The sequence below is a fragment of the Saccopteryx leptura genome, chromosome 3, assembly GCF_036850995.1.
Source record: "Saccopteryx leptura isolate mSacLep1 chromosome 3, mSacLep1_pri_phased_curated, whole genome shotgun sequence".
In the NCBI taxonomy this organism is placed as follows: Eukaryota; Metazoa; Chordata; class Mammalia; order Chiroptera; family Emballonuridae; genus Saccopteryx; species Saccopteryx leptura.
The window spans coordinates 293,368,399-293,394,089 of NC_089505.1; the positions used below are offsets into that span (position 1 = coordinate 293,368,399).

The following is a 25,691-nucleotide window of genomic DNA, read 5'->3' on the forward strand; positions in this document are numbered from 1 at the left end:
ATGAACAACTAAGGTGTCGAAACGAAAAACTGATGATTGATGCTTTTCATCTCTCTCCATTCCTGTCTGTCCCTATCTATCCCTCTCTCTGACTCTCTCTCTCTCTGTAAAAAAAAAAAAAAAAAAAAAAAAAAAAAAAAACCCACACACACAAAATTACCTAAAGCAAACTGCATTCTTAGCTTCTGTGTATATGTAGATGAGGGAGAAGATGGACCAAGTTTGCTGTAGGAGAGAGGCTGGAACAAGGGAAAGATGACATAGACTGGTGCACGATGCTCAACTAATGCAGAAAGAAAAATGTATGGTACTGAAAATACAGCTGTGCCTCTGGAAGACTGGCATGCTTTCTAATATGATGTTCAGCATTTTAGCCATGAGGGAGGTTTGCACAATGCAAACTGGTATGATGGTCAATTAGGGCTTTTAGATAATTCAGCAAAAGAAAAGCATTGTCCTAAGGTCTTGGGGCTCGAATTAGATGTTTTGACAGTTTGAATATCTGGCTTTACAGTTAATGACCCACCAACCTTCAACTTCACTTTCTATAGATTTTTTTTTAGTGTGTTGAGGCAGATCAAATAAGGTCAAACAAAAGTTTACAAGTAAGTGGGTTTATTTAGTCAATAAGCATTTATTCAAAACTTAGGTGTCCTAGGTCTCATGGAGGACAAAGAAAACAAGGCTTTCTCACCTTGAGAACTTTGGAATGACGTCATCTACGTACATGGCTTCAAGCGTTCTGTGGTCACTGCTGACACTGGGATCTTGTCACCAGACCTGTATGTCTGAAGGCCTTGTGGGACTCAAAGATGAGGTCCTACACACAGAAATACTAACACGGCCCATCTTAGAGCTCTGCTAGCATGCCTGCTAAAGACTTTTCCTTCAAATGGTACAGGGCAGTGGCAGGATCACAGTCACCGAGTGTGTGGGCTCTGGTTTCCAGGGGCACGTCTGTGTTGTACTAGCTGTGTTTGCATCAAGCTTAATGCCTGGATTTTTCTAATTGTTCTCTTCAGTTACAGGTGGGTACACAGGGAGGTGAAGAGACTCCCTCTTGTGCCTGTTGTCTGCTCATGAACTTGTCTCTATCTCCATTTTCCCCTCATTTAGCCCAAAAAGCAAACCGCTTGGAACCCCTATTATAAATGAGCACATGGACGCCCAGCTGCATGCCCTGGTGAGAAGGCTGCGTCAAAGGACAGCCCTCTACAAGAGACGGCTGGTGGAAGGAGACCTGTCCTCCCCTGAGCCCAGCCCCAAAACTGGTGAGCACTGCTCCGCAAAGTGCTGGGAGGAAGTTACGTGGTGGGGAGGGGGGGGGCATCTCACAAATGTCTTAGTCCAGGTTTCCCCGAAGGCAGCCCGGAGACAATGGTTTAGGTTCAGATAGTTGCTCTCTAGGGCAATGCAGGGAGATGAGAACAGGCACAAGGCAGGACCTGAGACACTCACGGTCTGTCTGGGTCACCGGGGTTGAGCCAGGCTCACACACAGAACTGACCCTGAGGGAGGGCAGAGCTGGGGCATTGAGGATTGCTGCTGGACCGATGGCAGACACCCAGCACTCTGCAGCCAGCTGGGGGGTCACCCTCAGGCAGAGAGAGCGGGGTCCCCTGCAGAAGACCTTGGCCCCCAGTACAGGCGCAAGGTCACAGTAGCAGGTTCTGTTGTAAATGTCGCCTTGAGTACTATCAGACTTACACTGGGGACACTACAGAGCGGAGGACATAGATGTACAGATCCCATGAGGGGAGGGGCTATTGTCAGCCTCCCTGATAATTACAGAAATGTGCTCATGAAAACTGATAGGAGCAATAAAGGAAATCACAAAGTGACGTGTCCTGCAACTACAGGGATAGACAAAAATAGAAGGGGGGGTGTGATAACAGCCAATTACGTAGGACAGAGTTGACGGATCTCTCATAACTCTGTATAAGGAAAATGGGTTTTTAAAATAAACTATATATGGTGTAATAGTTTCTTCTTATAGAGAAGAGGCCAACTAAAACAGTCATTCTAGTTTGACAAATATATTGAAAAGGGTATTTTGAGCTTTATGTATCCATAACTTGAAGGATAGATATGAGACAAAAGAAGCTGAAATGAAAACCTGAGTAACATTTGTGATATCTTTTTGCAATTTAAATCCAAACCACTGTGGGGTGGTGAGCACACAAGGCCATGTACCAGTGATGCGTAGGCATTGTACACCTGAAACTTGTTTCATTTTATTAACCAACACCACCCCAATAATACAGTAAGAAAAAAGAGAGAAAAATAAAACATCATGAGACAGATTAAAAATAATTTAAAAATTGATCCAAAATAATGACTTTATTTATGCTGCAAAATAAATGAGAATCAAGTTTGCATTAAAAAAAAAAAAAAAAAAAAAAACACCTCTGGAACACCTCTAGGATAATTTGTTAGTGAGTTTAAACCTGATTTTTATTTCTAAATTCCAGTGTTTTTAGTACCTGGAAATCTTCATAAATGCCACTATTTCAAGTGTCATAAAATAACTCAACTTTGCCCTGGCCAGTTGGCTCAGCAGTACAGCAACAGATCAGCATGTGGAAGTCCTAGGTTTGATTCCCGGTCAAGACACACAGAAGTGCCCATCTACCTCTCCATTCCACTCCCTCCCTCTTCTCTCTTTCTTCTCTTCCCACAGCCATGGCTCGAATGGTCAAGAAAGTTGGCCCCAGGCACTGAGGATGGTTCCATGTGCCTCACCTCAGGTGCTAAAATAGCTTAGTTGCTGAGCAATGGAGCAGCAGACCCAGATGGGCAGAGCATCGCCCAGTAGGAGGCTTCCCAGGTGCATCCCCATTGGGGCACATGTAGGAAACTGTCTCTCTGCCTCCCCACCGCTCACTTAATAAAAATAAATAAATAAAATACCTCACCAAGCTGTATTGAGAGAGGAAGACTCTGAAATGTGCCAACTTTAAGGAACACAGCTTTGTGTTCATTAAACTAACTTAACTTCTTTCTATTTTTTTAAGTCTTTTTTTTTTAGCTTTTATTTTTATTTTATTGATTTATATATGAGAGAGAGAGAAAGAGAAAGGCAGGGGAAGGAGGAATGGGAAGCACCAACTCACAGTTGCTTCTCTTATGTGCCTTGACCAGGCAAGCCAGAGGTCTTGAACCAGTGACCTCAGGATTCCAGGTTGACACCTTATCCACTGCACCACCACAGATCAGGCAACTTAACCTCTTAAAAACCATTTTCATCTTTGTTTTCTACTCCAAAGCAAAGCCTACAGCTGTGTCATCAACACAGGACAGCAGTGCTGAGCGTGAGGAAGAGAAGTACTGTGGCCTGCTGTGTTGTAAAGTATGGAAGGCACTTCTGACAGGGCGCCTATGGAGAATTAGACTCCCAAAAAGCATCGACTCATACACAGGTACCATCCAGGGTGGACCATCCCAGCGGGAGGGCTGGCGATGACCAAGGACACTGAAACTTAGAGTCACAGATGGCTTCTGTTTTCCCTAGTCCATCTAGTCCTGCCTGTTTTTAAACAGTCCTGCCCCTATGACCTTTGAAACAAAAGCTGCAGAGGTCTTGGCAATGTGTACCCTGACACCCCAAAATCTTTCTGAAGTATCTGTCTGCTTCCATGCCTTCACATTGTTAAAACTGAACAAGTCCCTCTACCGGCCCCTGTGGGCAGAGGGAAGCACTGTGTGAAGGGACATGGTGGCCCCTGTGGGCTGACTGTGCCCTGCCCACGTCAGCCTCCCCTCGGGGTGAGAGGTGGCCACTTGGCACCTGCCTTGGGAGATGCCCTCTCCTGACTCTTACAGTACCATACCTGTGGGCACAGACTCAGTTGCCTCCTGTCCACAAGACCAGAGGACACACTCTAACGTTGGAGGAGCTGGTAAGAGCCCTGAGCAGCCCTTGCAAAGCTGGGTCCCACCGCAGAGGCAGAACGGTCTGACTGTGACTAGAGCCTCCTACAGCAGGTGGCTGACCGCCCCCCCTCCCCGAGGACAGGGCCTCCTCAGCTTGGCCCGACCGAGCCAGGGGAGGATTTCCACGTTGGTCACACAGCCTTGGTCAGCAGCGGCTCTTCTTCTAGATCCGCTCTATCTTCTGTGGCTCCTGCTGGTCAGCACGGCCTACAACTGGAACTGCTGGCTGATCCCAGTGCGCCTCGTCTTTCCGTACCAGACACCAGACAGCGCGCACCGCTGGCTTGTGGCCGACGCCCTGTGTGACGTCATCTACCTCTGCGACATGCTGTTCATCCAGCCCAGGCTGCAGTTCGTAAGAGGAGGAGACATCATCGTGAGTGGGGCCAGGGGTCGGACGGGACTACGAAAGATAAATTCACAGCGTTGTGTTATTTGAAGTCTGACTGCCGGAAACGGCTGGTATTATTATGGTCATAATAATCCCAATAACCACTTTTCTCATTAAAGCTCATTTGCCATGTTCTGAATTTCAAATTAAACATGAATTTTATTAAATTCAGTAATGCATTCTTTGGTCAAGAAAAATACTAACATAAATGGCTTAAAACGATTATAATAAGGCAGATACTCTTTGAACATTAAGTACTATTATTAACATTTTATAAGAAATAGAAACATATCAGAAAAAAATCATTTGATTGAGATTACTGGGGAAAAATAATGATGTCAAAATGGAAAATCTGGGACTTTATACAGAATGAAATCTATCAAATGACTTAAGATGAACATATGCAACTCTTTCATTCATTTCTTTTTTAAAAAAGTTAAGTGTATATGTTTTAATTCAATTTAATTTTTTATCAAAATTTTTATTGAATTGATTGGGGTGACATTGGTTAATAAAATGATATAGGTTTCAGGTGCATAATTCTATTTTTTTTAAAAAAAACATACACACACAACAACAAAACAACCATTGAGCACCCTCTGCCCATACTTTCCTTGTCTTAAAAATGAAAATGACAATCACACCTTCATAGTGCTGAGGGGAAGGCCAATGACTCGGTGCCCATGAAGTGCCTAGTCTCTGTCGGGGGCCAGTTCATTTCTGTCTGTGCCTCAGTAGTCTTTTTGGTCGCCCTCTGAGGAGTATGTTAGTAGCCCCGCTCACAGATGAGGACACCGAGGTGGGCTGAGGGCAGGCGATTTGCTCAAGACTCAGAATGAGAGGGTCGTCCGGGCAGGACTCGGTCCTGCACCCATCACAGCTGGGCCATGCTGGGTCAGATGTACGAGCTGTTTTGAAGTTGACCGTACCCGAGGGTACGCGTGTAATGCTGGCCTGCACTGTCAAAACCACACACACAGATTGCCTAAATGATGTAAAAAATGTAAACTGTCGGTGCAAAAGGGAGTCCTTTTCTATCAGTTCCTCTAGTACTCAAGCCTCAACCAGCACGGGAGGAAGTTGTTTCCTTTCACATTACAATCAGCCATCCACCTCCGCACTTTTCACAGTAAGGCAGGTGTTACTTCACACATTGGAGTCCACTCACCCGCTGGAGATGGCGGGGCTGTGAGCAGGCACAGGCCCTGAGTTCTGGAGGACGCGGACTGTATCGCTGGACATCACTGATGGTCAGCACCCAGGCCTCTGCCTGCACACAGGACAGAAACCAAGTCCCGAATTTTAACCTGGACACTCTGGGAAGCCCCAACTTAGAAAGTCTCTGTAGCCTCAGCACCTTGTCTAATACCCTGACCGCTAGCCACATGTCTACTCAAATTTAAATTCTAACAAATTAAGATTAAATAACTTTAAAAATTCCGGTTTCTCGGCCTGACCTGTGGTGGCACAGTGGATCAAGCGTCGACCTGGAACAGGGAGGCCTCCAGTTCAAAACCCTGGGCTTGCCCAGCCAAGGCACATATGGAAGTTGATGCTTCCTGCTCCTCCCCACTTCTCTCTCTCTCTCTCTCTCTCTCTCTCTCTCTCTCTCCTCTAAAATGAATAAATAAAAATAATTTAAAAAAACAAAAATACAAAAAGAAAAAACAATAAAAATCCCGGTTTCTCGGCCACAGTCCGTACTTCCAGCCCCACAACCCCGTGTGGTGGGGCTGCCATGCCAGGTAGCACAGGGTCTGTCCACCACTGTGAAATGCACTGTTGGGGGGTGCTGTCAGGACCGAGAGCAGCTGACCACCCAGAACTCCACCAAGAGAGCCAGACCACACGTAAGCAGCCACACACCTGCAGACACTGCAAACCATAAACAGTTGTTCTATTTTTTTAGTTACTATGCTCTCTACCCGCCTGTCTCCTGTTCACTCTTCCCAGATTCCTCACATCCATCCTCATCATAAACTCAGCCCCTGCTCAGAAACCATCATTCTCATTCTTAGGAGAAATGATCTCCTCCTTGGTTTGTCCTCAGGGCCAAGAAATTTGAGAGCCAATCCATCCACACTGAGTCAGAAACAGAGGAGGGTACTCAGATCCACACCTTACAACCTCTGCTCCTCTCCCTCCCCCCCCTCCCTCTGCCTGCTTTCCAACTGAGGTCCACTGTGCCTTGTGTGTCCTTGTCACAGTCCCACCCAGGGCAGCCCAGAGCAGAACCTCCAGCGTCACAATGGAGAGAGCAGAGTGGCCAGAGTATGGCACCTTGAATTCCTGTTTATTTGGGGATTAAGAGAGGTTGCTTCTTTTGTCGCCTTAATACTCTCTTTTGAGTCTCCAGGTGATCTTAAATGATCAAAGCAGAGCCCTGGCCGGTTGGCTCAGTGGTAGAGCGTCGGCCTGGCGTGCAGGAGTCCCGGGTTCAATTCCCAGCCAGGGCACACAGGAGAAGCGCCCATCTGCTTCTCCACCCCTCCCCCTCTCCTTCCTCTCTGTCTCTCTCTTCCCTCCTGCAGCCAAGGCTCCATTGGAGCAAAGTTGGCCCGGGCACTGAGGATGGCTCTGTGGCCTCTGCCTCAGGCGTTAGAATGGCTCTGGTTGCAACAGAGCAACGCCCCAGATGGGCAGAGCATTGCCCCCTGGTGGGCATGCCAGGTGGATCCCAGTCAGGCGCATGCAGGAGTCTGTCTGCCTCCCCATTTCCAACTTCAGAAAAATCAAAAAAAAAAAAAATGATCAAAGCGGCTGAAAGGACTAGTTTTGGTGATTTCTTAAAAACATTACTTGCTGTGGAATGCCTCCTACCCTGGGAAGCTTTCCTAGAAAGGCATTCTAAAGGCCAGAGCTGACGCTGCGGCCGGCATCTATCCACAGTGTTCCTGTGCAGATGTCAGCCTGTGCTCAATCTCCGGCACTGTCCCCGGGCTCCCTGGCAGCGTGATGAATGATGATGATGGCGCACAAATAGGAAGTAAAAAGCACACACAAAAAAAGCTAATTTCAACCTCCATTAGATGCACCGGGGGCAGAAAATCAATGTTTGACAAATGGAAAATGACAAAATCAGTAAGGGGAGACTTTTATTTTCAATTTTCTAAGAGGCTTCTGCATACAATGGTGTATTAGAACCAAGAAATATAACCAAAAAAAGCATATTCAACAGGCTGTATTTAAAATGCATTATCACATGCTACAAATATAGAACAGGAATGAATTGCTTTGTCTGTTGAAAAGAAGTTCAATAGTTTCTTTAATTTAGAGGAGGTCATCTTAGCCTTTGAAGCTTGATTACATTTTGCAAAGAGGACTATGCAAGCCGAGCACCCAGCCTGAAGGTCTCCCATGCTCAGTGTGTGCCACCTTTGGAGGACACGGCCCAATCTTTCATTCCTTCACTCATTCATTCATTAATTCATGCAACAAACATTTATTAAAAATCTGCAGTTGCCAGGTATTCCAAGGCTGCAGGATGGAAATATTCATTCCCCAAGACCTTGAAAGGGAAAAGAAAAGTAACAGACAGCAGACTGAGATCCCAAAGGCCAAAAGCAAGAGAGCAAGGAATATGTGAGGTTTTCCGTTTATTTGGAGGATCTCCTAAAAATGATGCCACCCAGAAAGCAGGGCACTGATCAGGGGCCAATGTACGTGCCTCGTCTGGAGTCTCCTTCATCGATGGCAGTGGCGGAGTGGAGACAGCAGCGGGGGATGAGCGAGCCTGGCTCTCTCACCACCACAGCACTTTGCCTGAGACCCACAGGCATGGTCAGTGCCTCCAGTGGCAGTGACTTGATGTTATTCAACCGCCTTCCACATTCAGTCCTCCTAGTTACCATTTATAAATGGACCTGGAGATGAGAAACCACTACCTGCTCAGTGCTCTGCACATGTTACCCAGACTCCCCTTACTTAGCTGTTAAATAACAACAAAGGCTACTTATGATGAAGAAGAAACAGACAGACCAGGGTCAAATTGCATCTCTCAAATTTACTAACAGCATGACCTTATGAAAATAAATGTACCCTTTCAATGAACGCTATCTTTTTAATCCATAAAATGGTAGTCTATCTTTTTAATCCATAAAATGGTAGTCGTAGGCCCCCTCACGAACCTGCTGTGAAGGTTAGAGGAGACAGTGTGCACCCCTGTGCTGGGCTCTTGTATCGAGGAGGTGTCGCTTAAATTGCTGAGTGGTCTGATGCATGAATATTCCACACCCTGCTTCTCCCTCTGGCCTCCTGTTTGTACGACAATGCAGCTCTCACCTCACGATAGCTTCTTGAGAGTAGGGACAGTATTCAATTCCCTCTCTATCCTAGGAATGCAGAGAGCATGCATGAGAATTTGTTGGAGGGACTGAGCCAATGAAAGGCCACCTCAGTTCAAGGTTTTTCTTTCCTTGAATTATCATTTCATCTACATTGAAGTTGTTTCAGATGATACTATTTTTGAAACACTTCTATATGTCCATTGTGGAATTACGGAGTTTCCATGGACTGTTTCTCAGAAGAGGCAAATAACAAATAAATATGATGACAGATGACACCTGGTGCAGCTTCTTCAAAAACTCTCTGTTGGAGGAGGATTTGGGTGCTATTAGCATATCCTTCCCAAAGTCAGCCTCCCCTTGAAGAAGTGTTGCCTGCATACAGACAGGCTTAAAAGAGAGAGATTTACCAGGGAAACATTTTTAAAGTAAGTGCTTGATTGTAACAGGCAAGCATGCTGATCCTCATAAAACTAACGATGCCGGATTTATTTAGGGCTTCGAAGAAAAGGGATGTAGAATCACTAGATGGCATTTTCATTCAGCCTCGTGAGTTGTGGTTTCATTCACATTTACTCCATCACAGGACCCTAGACACTCAGAAGGAAAGGCACAGATGTGCTTTAAAAAAATTTAAAAAAACCAAAAACATTTCTTCATGACTGGCAGGTGGGGGAGTAATCTGACTTGATTTCTTAGCACTCAAAATGAATCCATCTGTGCCATTTATAAAAGCTCTTAAGGCACTGACAGATTTTACTTAAGCTTGGTATGTTATTCAACTTAAACTTCTACGTATGCCATTTTGTTTCACAGTAAAAGTCATTAAACGAGCATGTTGTATCGATTTTCAGATATCTTTCTGTAAAATTTAGTGTGTGTGCACAGGTAGAAGTTGCAGCGAGAAAAGGGGGAGGAAGGAAACGGGGAGCTGGCTCTAACGTCGCTCAGCAATAGTTCAGAACCTCTGAACTTGGACAGCCTGGGTGGGCACTGTTGGAAGATGCTGCTGCTTCCATGTTACAAGTGAACATAATGTGTCAATGAATTAATAGTATATAGACAAGTCCTCCCCACTTATAATTAAAATATAAGGATGTAAGTTCGATGTTAGCATTAATTCTTTTAGGTCTGAATGTTAACAAATGCTTTTCTATTCATCTACCACTTACTACACATCTTTTTTTTTTAACTGAGAGGATAGGAAATAAAGAGACAGACTCTCACATGTGTTCTAACCAGATCCACCCTGCAACCCCGTCTGGGGCCGATGCTCAAATCAACCAAGCTATCCTCAGGGACCAAGGCTCTACCAATCAACCCACTGGCTATGAGAGGGGAAGACAAAGAGAAGGGGGAGAGGGAAGGAAAGAGAAGCAGATGGTCGATTCTCATATGTGCCCTGACCAGGGATCAAATCTGGGATGTCAGCATGCCAGGCTAACACTCCATCCACTAAGCTAGCCAGCCAGGGCCATTATTAAACATTTATTGAGAGCACCTATCATATGTTCAACATTGTGTTGGGAACTGAAGAAGCAGAATACATAGGTATTGCCCCCATGTATCAGCATACATGGCAAACTTTGAAACAATAAGAGTGGATGAAATTTCCCTGGAAGCAAGCATAAAGAGAGCTGAATTCCAGGGGCTGTTGACTTTTAAACAGCTAGCCCTAGAATTTAAGGCCCTGAGAAGTTGGAACTAAAGAAATACAGAGAACCAAGAATGGCATTACAGGTTCTTTGGAAAAAGATCGTTTCAAGGACAAATTGTCCCCTGGCCCCAAATGTCAACTGCTTCAAAAAGTTTCGTTCATCTCTTCATTCCTTTATCTACCCATCCACTCAACACATATTTGTTGGGCTCCTAATCTATTTTAGCAGCTAATTACATAGAGTTGCTAAATTAAATCAGCCTTGTCCTGAGACAGATTACCATTTAATGGAATAAACTGATTCTAAATAAATGGGCCAAGAGAGACACGTGTGATTTTAAAGCATGGCGAGTGCTATGAAAGAGAGGGCTCCCTGGGAGGTCACCAGGGCTCTCGCATGCTGGTCTGGATGGAATAAGAGGAGTGGATGGAATAAGAGGAGTGAACAAAAGTCCTGTGGCACCACATTGCATGGGGTGAGGGTTAACTATGAAGGAGGGACATAGGCTAAAGCAATGCAGAAACTCCCTTTAAGAAGTGTGAGTGTCAGTGCCTGACCAGTGGTGGTGCAGTGAATAAAGTGTGGACCTGGAACACTGAGGTCAGTGGATCAAAACCCTGGGCTTGCCTGGTCAAGGCACATATGGGAGTTGATACTTTCTGCTCTTCCCCTCTTCTCTAGCTCTCTCTCTCTCTCTCTCTCTTTCTCTCTCTCTCTCTCTCTCTCTTTCTCTCTTCTCTCTTCTCTCAAAAAGGAGTAAATAAAATCTTTTTTTTAAAGTTTGAGTATGACAATAGGGAGAAAACAGGTTCCAAGGGAGGGCTATTTTTTGTTTTATTATAAAATATGACAGGCTAGTGCATGTTTATAGGCTGACGTTGGAAGGAGCCAGTAGAGAAGAGCTCTCAATATTTTTAAAGTGATAAAAACAACTGATGACACTGGGTAAAATTAATATAAAATATAAATGTAACATATTTCAGGTGGATTCGCATGAGCTAACGAGACACTACAGGAGTTCTACAAAATTTCAGGTAGGTGACTTACGATTTCAAAATTGTCCAAGCAATCCATTGCCACTTTAATTTTAAGTCCCACTTATAAATTTCTACCAAAAAATAAAATCTGTTTTCCTTCAGAATCATAGCCTTGGTAACCTTCTATTCAGATAAAGGTTTATTAGACAAAGGGAAGCCTGAGCTTTTGCTTCTCAGTAGTTACACAATATATTCCTTGTGTGTGCCAATGTCCACTCAACGTGTGGGTGTTTAGTAGGCAGAACAAAATGGTAGTGCCCACTCTGAAGTTCTGATTTAAACATTAAAGGAAGGAGTGCACTTTGTTCTTTGTCTCATCCATTCAGAACGCTGGCCTTCAAGCACCTGCTGTGATGATGTAAAAGTCTATGAAATCATCTCAACTCCTGTTTTGTTCTTGTTCATATAAGAAAAATAAAAAATAGAAAAGAAATAATCATTTAAATGGCATGGCATGGCATCTTCTCTTCCTCAAAGAGCACTATAATCTTGTGTTTTTTACTTTAATTATTTACAGCCAAGTGCTTTGTCATCTTTTATTTTTCCCCCTAATGCTGAGAAATGGGTAGAGATTTGGGGTTCTCTAGGTCACCCAATCAGTATGCGTAACCTCCAACTCCACCCCCTTTTCAAGAACAACACTTCAGTGGCCTCAAATTTTGTTTAAAAAAAATACAAATCTGGGATTAAGTGCCAAATTGCCCCAATTGGCAACCTATAATGATTAAAATCATTTCAGTTTGTTTTTATCTCCAACTATTTTTGTGAAAAAGTTACCACATACATAGACATTTTTGTGAAAACCCTGCACTACTTTGATGAACTCTAGCAAGAGGACAAATCATCCTTTCTACGTGCCACAAGCTTATTGCAAACTCTTAATGACTTTCTTGACTTTAATGTGGGTTTATAAATGTAAAATGTTGTATTTATTTCATTGGGGGCACCCCCCTTCTGAACCCCCTGCACACTGCCTGCCTGCACTATGGCATTGTGTCATCGTTATTTTGATGCTTGGTGGTTCTACTGTTAGGTTGTTAACTTCTAGAGGACAGAGGCGATGTCTGGCTCCTGTTTGCACCGCCATGCCTTGCAGAGTGCCCTGCACAGAGCACAGTGTTTGTCATACTCCCTCGGTTCATGTTCCTATGATTCAGTGAGAAACGAGTCATCTCTATCAACACACATCCCACCAGTGTTCATGCCAGACAGGACAAAGGATAGTCCATCTGCATGGAGAAGCCGGGTGGGCAGTGGAGCAGCTGATTAGACAGTCAGTAAGAGATCAGGAATGTGAGTTCTAATGCAGTTAGTTTACAGGTTAAAAAAAGAAAAGGAGTCCTGGCCAGTTGGCTCAGTGGTAGAGGGTTGGCCCGGCATGTGAAAGTCCCAGGTTCAATTCCTAGTCAAGGCACACAGGAGAAGCACCCATAAGCTTCTCCACCCCTCCCCCTCTCATTTTTCTGTCTCTTTCTCTCTCTCCCCCCTCCCTGCTGCCAAGCCTCAATTAGAGTGAGTTGGTCCCTGGCACTGAGGATGGCTCCATGGTCTCCGCCTCAGGTGCTAAAAAATGGCTTCAGTTGCAACGATGCAAGGGTCCCAGATGGGCAGAGCATTGCCCCCTAGTGGGCTTGCTCTGTGGATCCCAGTCAGGGTGCATGCGGGAGTCTGTCTCTGCCTCCCCTCCTCTCACAGAATAGAAGGAAGGGAAGGAGGGAAGGAGAGAGGGAGGGAGGGGAGGAGGGAACAAAGAAGGAAAGGATTATTATGATTCAAAATGAAAACATGAATGCTGGGAAAATGCTCTAGACCCGACAACAGGCCTGCACCCTCCCCCCTTCTTATCTGTGAGATGTTGTGATAATAACTGTTAACATGCGCCCCTCAGCTTGTGATGGGGCGCAATATCTGTGAGGTAAAATCAGTGGGGTTTGATGATATGGTACCATTTGCAAACCAATGCCGTCTGTAAGTAATTTGTTTCTGATAGCCACTCTGGTCAATTCAAACTGAAGATCCCATTGCTTTTTCATGACACTTAACTGGTACAGTTAATTAACTCTCCATTTCGTGTGTGTGGCCTTCCAGAAAGCTTCTCCCTGCCCATAATTGCTTTAAATAAATTAAATGGTTTTTAATGTGCCCTGTTTTCCATTACCATATAAACAAAAATGAAAATGAATAATTATCTCATACAAAAGAATTTGTGTTGTTGTCACTGCAAACAGGGAAGTGCTCAAGTATATGATGTTATCATTTCACAATTGCCAGGGTAATGGAAGGCCAGAATAATTTAAATACATGAAAAATGTAAAAATGTACATGTTTAGCTGTACTAGCCCTGTACTAGTGCTTTCACCCATCGGGATGCTGATTAATCGTGAATGGGACTGGGTAGCTCCTCCTCCTTCTCAGCTTGCACAACCTCTGACACATGCTTCTTGGCAGCTTGCTGTTAGTAATATGATCCTAAGAGCACAGCAGTAGGAAGGGTGCAGGCATCTAGAGGAATCAACAGTATAATCAGTTGTGGGCCCTGAAAAATCGGCTGAGACATAAAAATACATCACTGCAGTGAATGTATGGTGCTTTCAAATAAAATCAAGGAAAGACTTGATTTTTTAGTCCAAGAGCTAAAATGTATGATGACATTAGTAGCCATGCCATCTCTGAAACACATGGGACAGTGCAGTGAAAATCCCAAAGACCCCAGAGGACACGTCAGAGGCATGCAGGAGGCGATGAGGCGCATTGGAGTGGGCTGCAGTGTTGTGGTCTGGTCCTCATGTGCTAACAGGCTGTCCCATGGCACCATGCATGCTTAAGTGATGGCAGTTTTGTGTTAAGCAGCAAAGAATTCATGATGGTGGGTGACCAACTTTTACACGCATTGGTATATAAGTCAATCCATATCCCAAAGGCACATAAACACGACATAATTGTGAATGTGTTCTTCCCACAGCTGGATGTCGCATCAGTAATGCCATTTGATATTCTCTACCTCTTCTTTGGGTTTAATCCAATATTTAGGACAAACAGGATGTTGAAGGTAAGATAACTATATTGTGATTCTTACTTGGGATTGCATTATTACCATCATGGAAATCCTGAAGTGACTTAAAAATACCCTGAAAATATCATGTTCTTCATTTCCCCAAACTGTCCATTTTTCTGCCTTCATCAATGCTGCTAATGTCAGAAACTCTGTGATGGAAAGGCACCATTGTTTCTACTGACAGAAGTTGTTCTTGCTTGTTTTTATCCTGTATTTCACAGCAGGTGTGTTTACACTCTAAGATAGGGATGCTTTGCTGCTTCTACAGACAATTGCAGTTACAAATGAATCTGATAACTTTATTTCTTCCCATTTGCTCTTTTTTATTAGACAGTCACTGGACTCCTGGGATACTGGCTGTAATAGGAGAGCGTTCCATCAACCACTAAGCTTTCTTACACATCTAAAACTCTGTGTTCCCAGGAAAAATTTTGCAAAATCAAAGTTATTTCCATACAGGGATACAACTCAAATGTCCATTAACAGGGAACTAGTTAAATGAATTGTGGTACACCTACGTGATAGAAGACACTTTGTAATGCAAAAAAAAACTACACAAAAGGAAGTTTCCTGTGAATTTTATGAAAAGACACTAAGATAAACTGTCAAGTTAAAAAACAAGCTAGTATCTGACCTGTGGTTGTGCAGTATGGAGTGCTGACCTCGAATGCTGAGGTCACCAGTTCGAAACCCTGGACTTGCCCGGTCAAGGCATGTACAAGAAGATGAGTTGATCCCTCCCGCTTCTCTCCTTTCTCTCTCTCTCTCTCTCTCTCTCTCTCTCTCTCCCTTCCCCCCACCCTCTGAAAAATCAATAAATAAAATCTTTTTTAAAAAATGTTTTTAAAAAAACAAGCTAGTTACAGAAGAGCTTATATAACAATACTAACTTTTTTATGACAAAAAGAGGAAATACCCTAATTTATGTGTTTACATAAACAGTGGGAGGCCACAAAAATCTAATGAAAATGATTAACTGAGGTGGCGATGAGAGGAGGAGAGAAAATCGGGATTGACAGAGACAGGATTCTCGAAGAGATATACTTGCTACTGTTGATTTTTTTAAAGATTTCATTTATTAATTTTACAGAAAGAGGAGAAGTATCAACTCATAGTTGCTTCACTTTAGTTGTTCATTGATTGCTTCTCATATGTGCCTTGACTGGGCAAGCATAGGGATTTGAACCAGCAACCTCAGCATTCCAGGTCAATGCTTTAGCCACTGTGCCACCACAGGTCAGGCATACAGTGGTCCCTCGTCTATCATAGGGGTTAGGTTCCAGAACCCCCCATGATAGGCGAAAATCCACGAAGTAGCGACCTTATATTTATTTTTTTATTTATATTTTAAGGCTTTATTTCTATTTAATATTCTTTTAATATGTTTTAATTAATATTTTTATATTGTTTTCAATATTTTAGGCTAGAAAATGTTTGTTTTACTGCCAAAATAATTAAAATAATAAATATGTAAAAATACCTATATACTGCAAAATCCCATGGTACCTGTATAGTGAAAAATCCATGATATAAAATTAGATATATACAATTTAAAAATCCATAATACAATGAGACCATGAAAAGTGAACTACAATATGGTGAGGGACAACTGTACTTGCTACTGTTTTTGAACTAAGTGAGTGTATTGCCTGGTCCAAAAGATTCTATGGCATAAACGTTTTATAATTCAAAACTTCATCAGGTGACTAAAACCAATCTAAGAAGAGTCAGGATGTGAAATGTCATGTAAATCTTGAACAGGAGCAATGAGAGCTTGTATTTCCAAAGATGCTCTTCTTAAAGGGAATGCCAAAGGGTCTACCAATCGAGGGGTCATCTCCTTCACATCTGGGGAAGACGGATGGCAGACCCTGACACCAGGAACACGGCAAGCAGAGCCCCCACAGTATTTGTTGAAAGGAAACTTTGTTAAACTTTATATGCATTCCATCATTGACTCTTCCAAATGACTTCACTTTAGCAATGAGGGAGATGAGAATTAGAGATTAGATGTGTGTAAACTCATTGTCTCTTTGAACAATGTCATGAATAGCTCAGCAACGCTAATATTTACTGCACTTTAAATGTTGTTGAAATAAAACACATTTATTGCAACCGCTTAGAAGTAAAGCTAGCATTGAGCTTCAGGACGCTGTGCCTATTTATGGCTTCAATGTATTATACTTTTCCTCTTTTACTTAGGTTTTGGGGTAGTGCGAATTTAATTATTTTGAAATAAGAATTCTATTATATGCTTTAAAGCAGGAAAAGATATTTTCAGCTTGGTTTTCACTAAGCATTATGAACAAGACTAACTAGAGGATAGAAGTGAAATACAGCCGGCAGCTCTCGGCATTGGTGCCGTGAAGAAAGGAAAACACCACCAAACATACCCTAGGTTTTTAAAGACATATGAATGGAATTATTTTCTTCTTTTTTTTTTAATTTTTTTTAATAATTTTATTTTTTTAATGGGGTGACATCAATAAATCAGGATACATATATTCAAAGATAACATGTCCAGGTTATCTTGTCGTTCAATTATGTTGCATACCCATCACCCAAACTCAGATTGTCCTCTGTCACCTTCTATCTAGTTTTCTTTGTGCCCCTCCCCCTCCCCTATCCCTCTCCCTCTCCCCCCTCCCCCCGTAACCACCACACTCTTATCAATGTCTCTTAGTTTCACTTTTATGTCCCACCTACGTATGGAATAATGCAGTTCCTGGTTTTTTCTGATTTACTTATTTCACTTTGTATAATGTTATCAAGATCCCACTATTTTGCTATAAATGATCTGATGTCATCATTTCTTATGCCTGAGTAGTATTCCATAGTATATATGTGCCACATCTTCTTTATCCAGTCATCTATTGATGGGCTTTTTGGTTGTTTCCATGTCCTGGCCACTGTGAACAATGCTGCAATGAACATGGGGCTGCATGTGTCTTTACGTATCAATGTTTCTGAGTTTTTGGGGTATATACCCAGTAGAGGGATTGCTGGGTCATAAGGTAGTTCTATTTTCAGTTTCTTGAGGAACCACCATACTTTCTTCCATAATGGTTTTACTGGAATTATTTTCAATGGCAGATAAAATTTATTTAATATAGTTTATTTAAATAGATGTCCTTAAGACTAACACACTTTGGGATTTCTTTGGCTTGCTGTCTACACAGTTCACTTCGTTCTTTGAATTCAATCACCGCCTGGAGTCAATAATGGACAAGGCATATGTCTATAGGTAAGCAGAGCTCAGTGCATGCCAGGGCCAGGAGGGGAAGTGAGGGTGCACTGTGGAGCGAGCAGTGTGACCTCCCTGCAAGAGAGAAAGGATGCTCTCAGCTTTTCATCTGGATAAAGTATAAGGTTGTGTTCTAGAACATATTCTGTTGTGGAATAAAAGTATGATAATCGTCCTAGATTTTGGAAGAATATGGGACTAAAAATAGGCTAGATTGACTGCTTTTTTCAGAACAAGTCCACATAAATGAGCGCTATCACAAGCTGATGTCACGTCCCTCTCATGACAAGATGTCTTCAGCCAAATTGTGCTGTCCTGAACTTCACTTGCACGGAGACCTCGGTCACAGTGAATCGTAGCATAAAGCCCCATGAGCTCTCCCAAGGTATCCTGTAAAATTGGGTTCAACATGGAGGGGTGACCCAGGAGGCATGTGTTTCAGGGAGTTGATTCGTGAGAAGAGAGAAAGTGTTTTTACCACTCATCAGCCCCAGTTAGGATGCGGCAGTTGAAAAACTTGCCCAAGCACCACTATTTTACCTGGTACTAATGAGAGTAAGTGGTTCACAAATTTGGAGCAAGGAAGTTCAATGGAGGCTTTAAGGAAAAGGAAATGTTAAAATAGGCTGCTTTCCAGAAACAACACAAGTCCTCACTGTGCACTTCCTCTCCTGACAGAGTAGTGCGGACCACAGGGTACTTGTTGTTCACCCTGCACGTGAATGCCTGCGCATACTACTGGGCTTCCGACTATGAAGGGGTTGGAACTACTCGATGGGTGTATAATGGTGAAGGAAACAAGTAAGTTTTAATTTTAAAAGGAACTGTTATTGTGTCTTCTTAACATTTGTTGTTGTTGGTTTTTTTATATTTATTTTATTGATTTTAGACAGAGGAAGAGATAGAGAGCAAGAGACAGGAAAATCTGTTCCTGTATGTGCCCTGATGAGGTATTAAACTGGCAACCTCTGTGCTTCAGGGTGATGCTCTAACCAACTGAGCCATCCGGCCAGGGCTTAACGTTCTATTTCAGTATAAGAGACTTCTTAAGCCAGTGTTTTAGAAACTGAAAGTTACAATCCATCAACAGGCAGTGGAAACTCTTTAATAGTATGTTTTCAGTGAAAGAGAGTCAAGTAGAGGTGAACAGAATAGGAAGCATCAGAGTCTGTCATGCCTAGTAGGTAGGGGCGTGCATGTGCATGTGTGTGCGTGTGTGTGCACATCCCAGGTTGACCTAGGTAATGCATTCCTTACTCTGCATCATGACCAAAAAAGTTTGGAAGCCTCTACTTTAGACAGCTGAGGGGAAGGTAACTTTTAATAACTCCAATGCTGATTTTTAGCAATGAGCTACGTTAATTATTCAGAAGGCAGGTACAGGGCTAATTAATGGTTTAATGGTTTACGAGTCACCTAGAACCACTAACTCAATTAAACACTCAGAAAGTAACAAGGACCCTAAATTAAACTTGACAATAGATATGCATGTTTCCCAAGAATAAAAGATCATCTGAAAATTTCAGCACAGGAGACTCATTAACGGCAACTGGTTATCCAACAGCAAGGTTTCCTTTTGGTCAAGCAGATTCTACGCACTTCCCGCTCCACTGAAATGACATTGGAGGCACTGTCCTCGCTGGGAAAGAGCACGTCCCAACATGACTTTAAAGGACCACCCACAGTAGCCTCTGGAATGAAAGCCATGACAAGACCCAGCAAAGCAAGCAAAGGGACCTTCCAGAACTGCACCCTGCCAAAAGTGGGGACGAGCATGTGAGGGGTGACAGCAATGCTTGTAAACTTTTCACCAGAACTGGTTTTAAACACTTAAAGTCAGAAGGCCCACAGGTTAGGAGAACACACCCACATACACACACAGAAGACCCCTTGAAAGTTTTCAATCAAATATGAAAGTAATTCCCTTTAGTACGTGGATTAACTTAAGTAGGTATTGAATTTACTCTAAATAACTAACTTATATAGAAAGCTGAGAAAGGTATCCACTATAGTAAAAGTTGCTTAAAAGTGAGTGTGTAATCCAACATTATTATATGCCTGAGTTTTATAAATGTTTTTTTCATATTAGCAAACTAACAGAGATTTGCATCAGAATGCCTTCCATTAAGCTAAAGTGTGCTAATACTTCAAACTTCTGATTCCAGCCGCTGTGCAGACCACACGTCCACAGTGCCTCATCTCTAAAATTCAACAAGATCAGTTACTTTTCATTTTTGCTGATTGTGATTACTTGTTATAAGATACATTTCTAGATAAATTACAACCATTTTCATTGCTTTCAAACTTGTAAAAGAGAATCTCCAACGTCTAGCCTGACTGGTGGTGGTGCAGTGGATAGAGCATCAGCCTGGGATGCTGAGGTCCCAGGTTTGAAAGCTGGAACTCCCCGACTTGAGTGCGGGATCATCTGGCTTAAGCACAGGCTCCCCAGCTTGAGCGCAGGGTCGCCAGCTTGGGCATGAGATCATTGACTTGATCCCATGGTCACTGGCTTGAGCCCAAAGGTCTCTGGTTTGTGCCCAAGGTCGCTGGCTTGATCCTATGGTCACTGCTCAGTGAGAGCCCCCCAATCAAGGCACATATGGAAGCAATCAATGAACAAATAAAGTGACACAACTATGAGTTGATGCTTCTCATCTCTCCCATCTTGTTTCTCTCTCTCTCTCTCTCTCTCTCTCTCTCTCTCTCTCTCGCAAAAAAAAAAAAAAAAATCAAAAAATCTGCGAAGGCCAAAACAAGCATGTGTACTGAAGCTGGAGGAGAGTGGTGAGACAGCCACTGGGAAACAGAAATAAAGAAGGGAGCATCTTCATCCATAGAAGGGAAAAATTAGAATAAAAAAAACGAAAAAAGAAAATTGGTCAGAAAAACATGGACTAAACTTGCCAACCAAGAGATTGTCAATATTAGTCAAAGTAAGCTTTATGACAAAAATAATTTTAGGAGGAAAGAATGTCAACATATAATGATAAACGTTTCAATTCTCCATTTTTTTTATACTAATTCTTAATGTGTACACACCTAAAAAAATATTTCTATCTAATAATAAATCGAAGAAATACATTAGACAAACATGAATACAAGGAAGAGAAATGAGCAAATACACCATCAAAGTGTGAGAAGTCAACATGTAACTGCTGATTGATCTAGCAACCAAAGACAGTTGAGATATATAAGATCTGAGAACCCAGTTAACAGGTCAGATTTAATGGCTACAAATAGAACCTTGCACCAGAGAATTAGAAACCACCTGTTCTTGTTCATCACTCACAGAAAAATTATGAAAAGCGATCGTTGTCTAAGCCAGAAAGCAAGTCTCAGTCCCTGTCACAGCACTGCATCAGACCGCCCAAGCTCCCTGTCTGGGAAGGTGAGCGTTCCCCCATGGGCTCTGCGTCCTGAGACGGGAGGGCTGTCACGCAGAGCCAAAGCCTTCATTTCCAGTGATCAGCCAGGGACGCAGGTTGCGATCTGTACAAAGAAAACAACGTTAAAAGCAGCATTTTTACGTATTTTAAGGTGATTTGTATATGGCCGTTATTCATATGACCCACTCCTCCCATGGCTTCCTATCACACTTGGGCTAAGTGAGCCTTGTGATGGTTTCCGATGACCTATACATTGAAGGGGGCTTCTGAGTCTACTGGTCTCATAAACCTTGCGCTAGTTAGAATTAGGCAGCAAATCGTGCAACATGAGTGGGGCATTGTGAACAATTAAAAATAGAAGGGAAGTGTATAGCTGTTCCGTGAACCTCACCAGAATACCAATGTCTATGCATCTCAGTGGAAAACAGAAGGTCACTGTTATTTATACTGAGTAGATGACATCCTTCATTAGAAATCTGACCAACAAGGAAAGGACTTAGCTCATAAGGAAAACATAAATATTAAAGGATGTTTGGTACCTGGAAATACCGCTAACTTACCTTTGTCCAGATATTTATTTATTTTCTGACATAAAATTCCCAATGCACCCACACCTTTTAGCAAATCCTAGGCCCCAATCCCTAACACAGAGACCCTCAGAGGACAGAGTAAGAAGGACAGGCTGTTGTGGACTCACACCTGTGGATGGGTGAGAAAGAGTCAAAACCGCGGTGCCTAAGAGCTAGGGAAATTCAGGGTCATTCAGCCCTCCATTTCACAAATGAAGACAACGAGACCAGGGTAGATGGAGGTATTTACTCTGGGCCCCTAAATACTTCAGTTCTGACAATGGCAAAAGAAAGGACCAGTCTTTACATGAGACACCAGACACCCTTCAGATGTAATATAAATAGCAGAGCAGCAGAGTCCAGTGGAGCAGAGAGAGACAAAGGCAGCCAGGTAATTAGGCTAATCCTAGAAAATCAATAAGAGACCATCTAATTAAATTACAAATCTCGCCTTTGGTTGTGCATGTCTGGGTGTAAGGCATGACTGAGAAAAGAACCCTAGAAAAAACCTCCAGGCATCAGGACAGAAAACTCCCAGGTCCCACAAGACTGATTTCCTACTCAGTAAGAGCAGTTTAAGGCTAACCCTCCAGATTTGGAGAATCAGGGCCTAACGCTCTATGTTGGATTGTTATTTAACGTTCACAAATAAGAAAACGAGAGCTTGACCTGTGGTGGCGCAGTGGATAAAGCGTCCACCTGGAACGCTGAGGTCGCCGGTTCGAAACCCTGGGCTTGCCTGGTCAAGGCACATATGGGAGTTGATGCTTCCTGCTCCTCCCCCTTCTCTCTCTCTCTCTCTCTTTCCTCTCTCTAAAAATGAATAAATAAAATCTAAAAAAAAATTAAAAGTGAGAGGAAGGACTTCATCTGCTTGTCTCTGTGAACACTACAGTGACTGTCACTTGTCATGGGGTTGGTCACACAGGGGGTGGAGCTGGTAGTTTTCCACTCGTGGGTAGGATTGGGTTCAATAAAGTCCCTTTGTTTAAGAAGACCCACAGGTCCAGGATCTGGGACCAAAATAAATCAGGTAATGGGAAATTATAAATTGGAATTTGAAAGTTAAAAATACAATCCATTAAATTTATTCCATACTTCTTCTAGGTGGTTCTTCTTGGCATCAAGTTCACTATAATATCAGTAAGTCTAAAGAAGCCTGCTTAAAAAAAAAATGCAGAGTAGTAATATCTTTATCTTATTGGCACAGTGGTTTCAAACCCTACTAAAGAATGTAGGATTTTCTTTTCCTATATTCCCCAGATTTAAAAAAAAAAAAAAAAAACTCATGTCCTTCAAAAGGTATTGAATTTTAAAATGAGTTCTTTCTAGATCTATTTTTATTTAAATAGTGGCTTCAACTGCAGTTTGATTCTTTCTTTGTAAACTTCAACCTCCTAATTCTTGACTATCTGAAAATTGTAGACTAGTTTCATAAGAAAAAGATCACCCTTGGCCTGACCAGGTGATAGCACAGTGAATAGAGCATTGGCCTGGGATGCTGAGGAGCCAGATTCGAAACCCAGAGGTCACCAGCTTGAGCACAGGGTCTCTGGCTTGAGCATAGGATCATAGACATGACCACATGGTAGCTGGCTTGAGTCCAAAGGTTGCTGGCTTGAAGCCCAAGGTCACTGGCTTGAGCCCAAGGTTGCTGGCTTGAACAAGAGGTCGCTGGCTCAGCTAGAGTCCCCTGGTCACGGCACATATGAGAAAGCAATCAAGGAACAACTAAGGTGCACAACTATATGTTGATGCTTCTTATCTCTCTTCCTTCCTGTCTGTCCCTGTCTGTCTGTCTGTCTCTCTCTCTCTCTCACTCTCTCTCTACTTCTCTAAAAAAACTAAAAATTAAAATTAAAAATCACCTTTGTTCAAAGACTAGCACACCATTACCTCAAGTGGTCATACCACGTGTGAAGTGAGCACCAGAGCAGGAATGTCAACCAGATGAAGGCAGAACTTGTAAACAGTGCTCCTTTTTCTGTGTCAGCCCTAGGAAGTGGAATAGTGAGGGAGGACCCACTAGATCCAAACATGTTCTGTAAGGAATTGGTGGAAATGTCTAATCCAAACCATGCTAGCAGAGCAATATGAATATGCCTAATCATATCCCTGATCAGGCACAAAAGTTACAATGCACATCCACTGGACTATAATACAAACCTCTGTCCCCACCTCGCTTTGGTCTCCAGGAAACCCTGAGCCACTGCAGCCAGCTGAGTGGATCTTCCCTAATCTTTATCACATTCCTGTCTACTGCCCTGGTTTCCTGTTCTCTTTTTTCCTGGTCTGGAACATTCCCAGTCTCTCCATTTGCAATTGTTCGAGCTAAGTACACAACCTTTATCAAGTGTATGTCTGAGCGTGCTTGGTTTTCTTCAATACTAAATACCCATGTAAATAACATATTATGCCTAAGAGTAATTTCCCTCTTGAGATGGAGCTTAGTCCTCCCCTGTCTCTGCCATGGTTTACACAGTCAGCAATATAATGATCTGTGGGCAGAAAAGAGCAAAGGGTATATACACCTGCTCTACTGTCTGTCATTGAAAACAAGTGGACCTCCCATCTGCATGAGCATCCTTGAGCTCTGACCGCCTCACAGTTCACCAGGGTGGTAGTTCAGCAATGGCCTCAATTTCTCTGCTTTACATTAGACCACTGGTATTTCCCAGTGCTGCCTATAGAAAGAACACTGACCAGTGGGAGGACATGTGTTCTAACGGAGCAGTGATCCATACTGTCCAAGCATGGTGGCATTTTAATGTTCTAGTAAAAAAGCAAAATGTCTATCTTCTCTTTCACAGGTACCTGAGATGTTATTACTGGGCAGTCCGAAGTTTGATTACCATTGGGGGCCTTCCGGAACCGCAAACTTTATTTGAAATTGTTTTTCAACTGCTGAATTTTTTCTTGGGAGTTTTTGTGTTTTCCAGTTTAATTGGTCAGGTAAGTTGAGATGTGAAAATCTAGATACATAACACTGCCACTTTTGAAAAGCTAACGAGTCTTTGTAAACTTTGCAGAGGGGAAAAGAATAAAATCTATATGGGGTTTTTTCTTTTTTTTTTTTTAATTTTTTTATTTTATTTTATTTATTCATTTTTAGAGAGGAGAGAGAGAGGGAGAGAGAGAGGAGAGAGACGGGGGGAGGAGCTGGAAGCATCAACTCCCATATGTGCCTTAACCAGGCAAGCCCAGGGTTTTGAACCAGCGACCTCAGCATTTCCAGGTCAACGCTTTATCCACTGCGCCACCACAGGTCAGGCTATATGGGGTTTTTTCAAAACTAACTTTTATCTACTTTAATGAATTGGAGGAGGGCGTGAATGGGTCACCAGTGCCTTTCGATTTTGAAACTGTTCAGTCCATCAAAAGACTGGTGTGCAATGAATATCAGATGAGACAGACAGAGAAAGTTCCATTTCTAAATTAACTTCTGTCTTGGCGCTTCCAGAAAAACCTTCAAAAGCTCACTTATGTACTTAAAAGTTCAAATATTGTCATGAAATCCCTGGGTAGAATTCAACTTCAGAGGCCATTGAATGCAGAAGTTAGCAAACACTGTCCAAATTAATTTGATGAAAAAAATCATCATTTCATAGCTGTTTATTATGGTATTTCCTTGTGTTCATTCTCAAGGAATTGCAGTCGGGAAAGAAAGGAAAGCAGGTACATAAGTAACTGTTTTAAGGTGCTTGGCATTTGCCAGAGATGGAGCCCAATACCTTTGAGAATTCCCAAATTCACAAGGTACTTCCCATGCCCTGTGTTTGAGAGCAAAAACACCACGCTCAAGTCTGTGTGCTGGGTAAAGAGTTCGGTTCACCAAGTGCTTATTCCCACCAGATAAAGAACTGGTTAAACTATTCTTCATAATGTCTGAAGCTGGTCACACAGCCAACACTCAGCTCCTACAGCCGTGAGTGCTGAGGATCCACTATCATGAGTACTGGAGGGGAGTGGGAAACTCTGCGTTCACTCAGGAGAGGGAGGCATCTTGGGAGGTTTCTGGGAGGAGAATGCATTTAAAACATCTTTGAAAACAAAACCAGATGCAATTCAGCACTCACAGATAGGTGGTCTGAGCCGTCAAAAACAGTGCGTGGAGATGGCAGTGGTGAAACAC

The 25,691-nt window shown here is 42.8% G+C and overlaps 1 protein-coding gene across 1 annotated transcript in view; it reads left to right on the top strand.

Annotated features, from left to right (window-relative positions):
• CNGB3 (cyclic nucleotide gated channel subunit beta 3) overlaps positions 1-25,691 on the top strand; it is a 123,628-nt gene that overhangs the window by 56,258 nt on the left and 41,679 nt on the right. The window contains exons 4-11 of the mRNA XM_066372425.1: positions 1,117-1,271; positions 3,267-3,419; positions 4,101-4,309; positions 11,249-11,299; positions 14,265-14,351; positions 17,537-17,601; positions 18,280-18,402; positions 24,370-24,511. Of these exons, the coding sequence (XP_066228522.1) occupies positions 1,117-1,271; positions 3,267-3,419; positions 4,101-4,309; positions 11,249-11,299; positions 14,265-14,351; positions 17,537-17,601; positions 18,280-18,402; positions 24,370-24,511 (985 nt within the window). The remainder of the gene's footprint in view (positions 1-1,116; positions 1,272-3,266; positions 3,420-4,100; positions 4,310-11,248; positions 11,300-14,264; positions 14,352-17,536; positions 17,602-18,279; positions 18,403-24,369; positions 24,512-25,691) is intronic.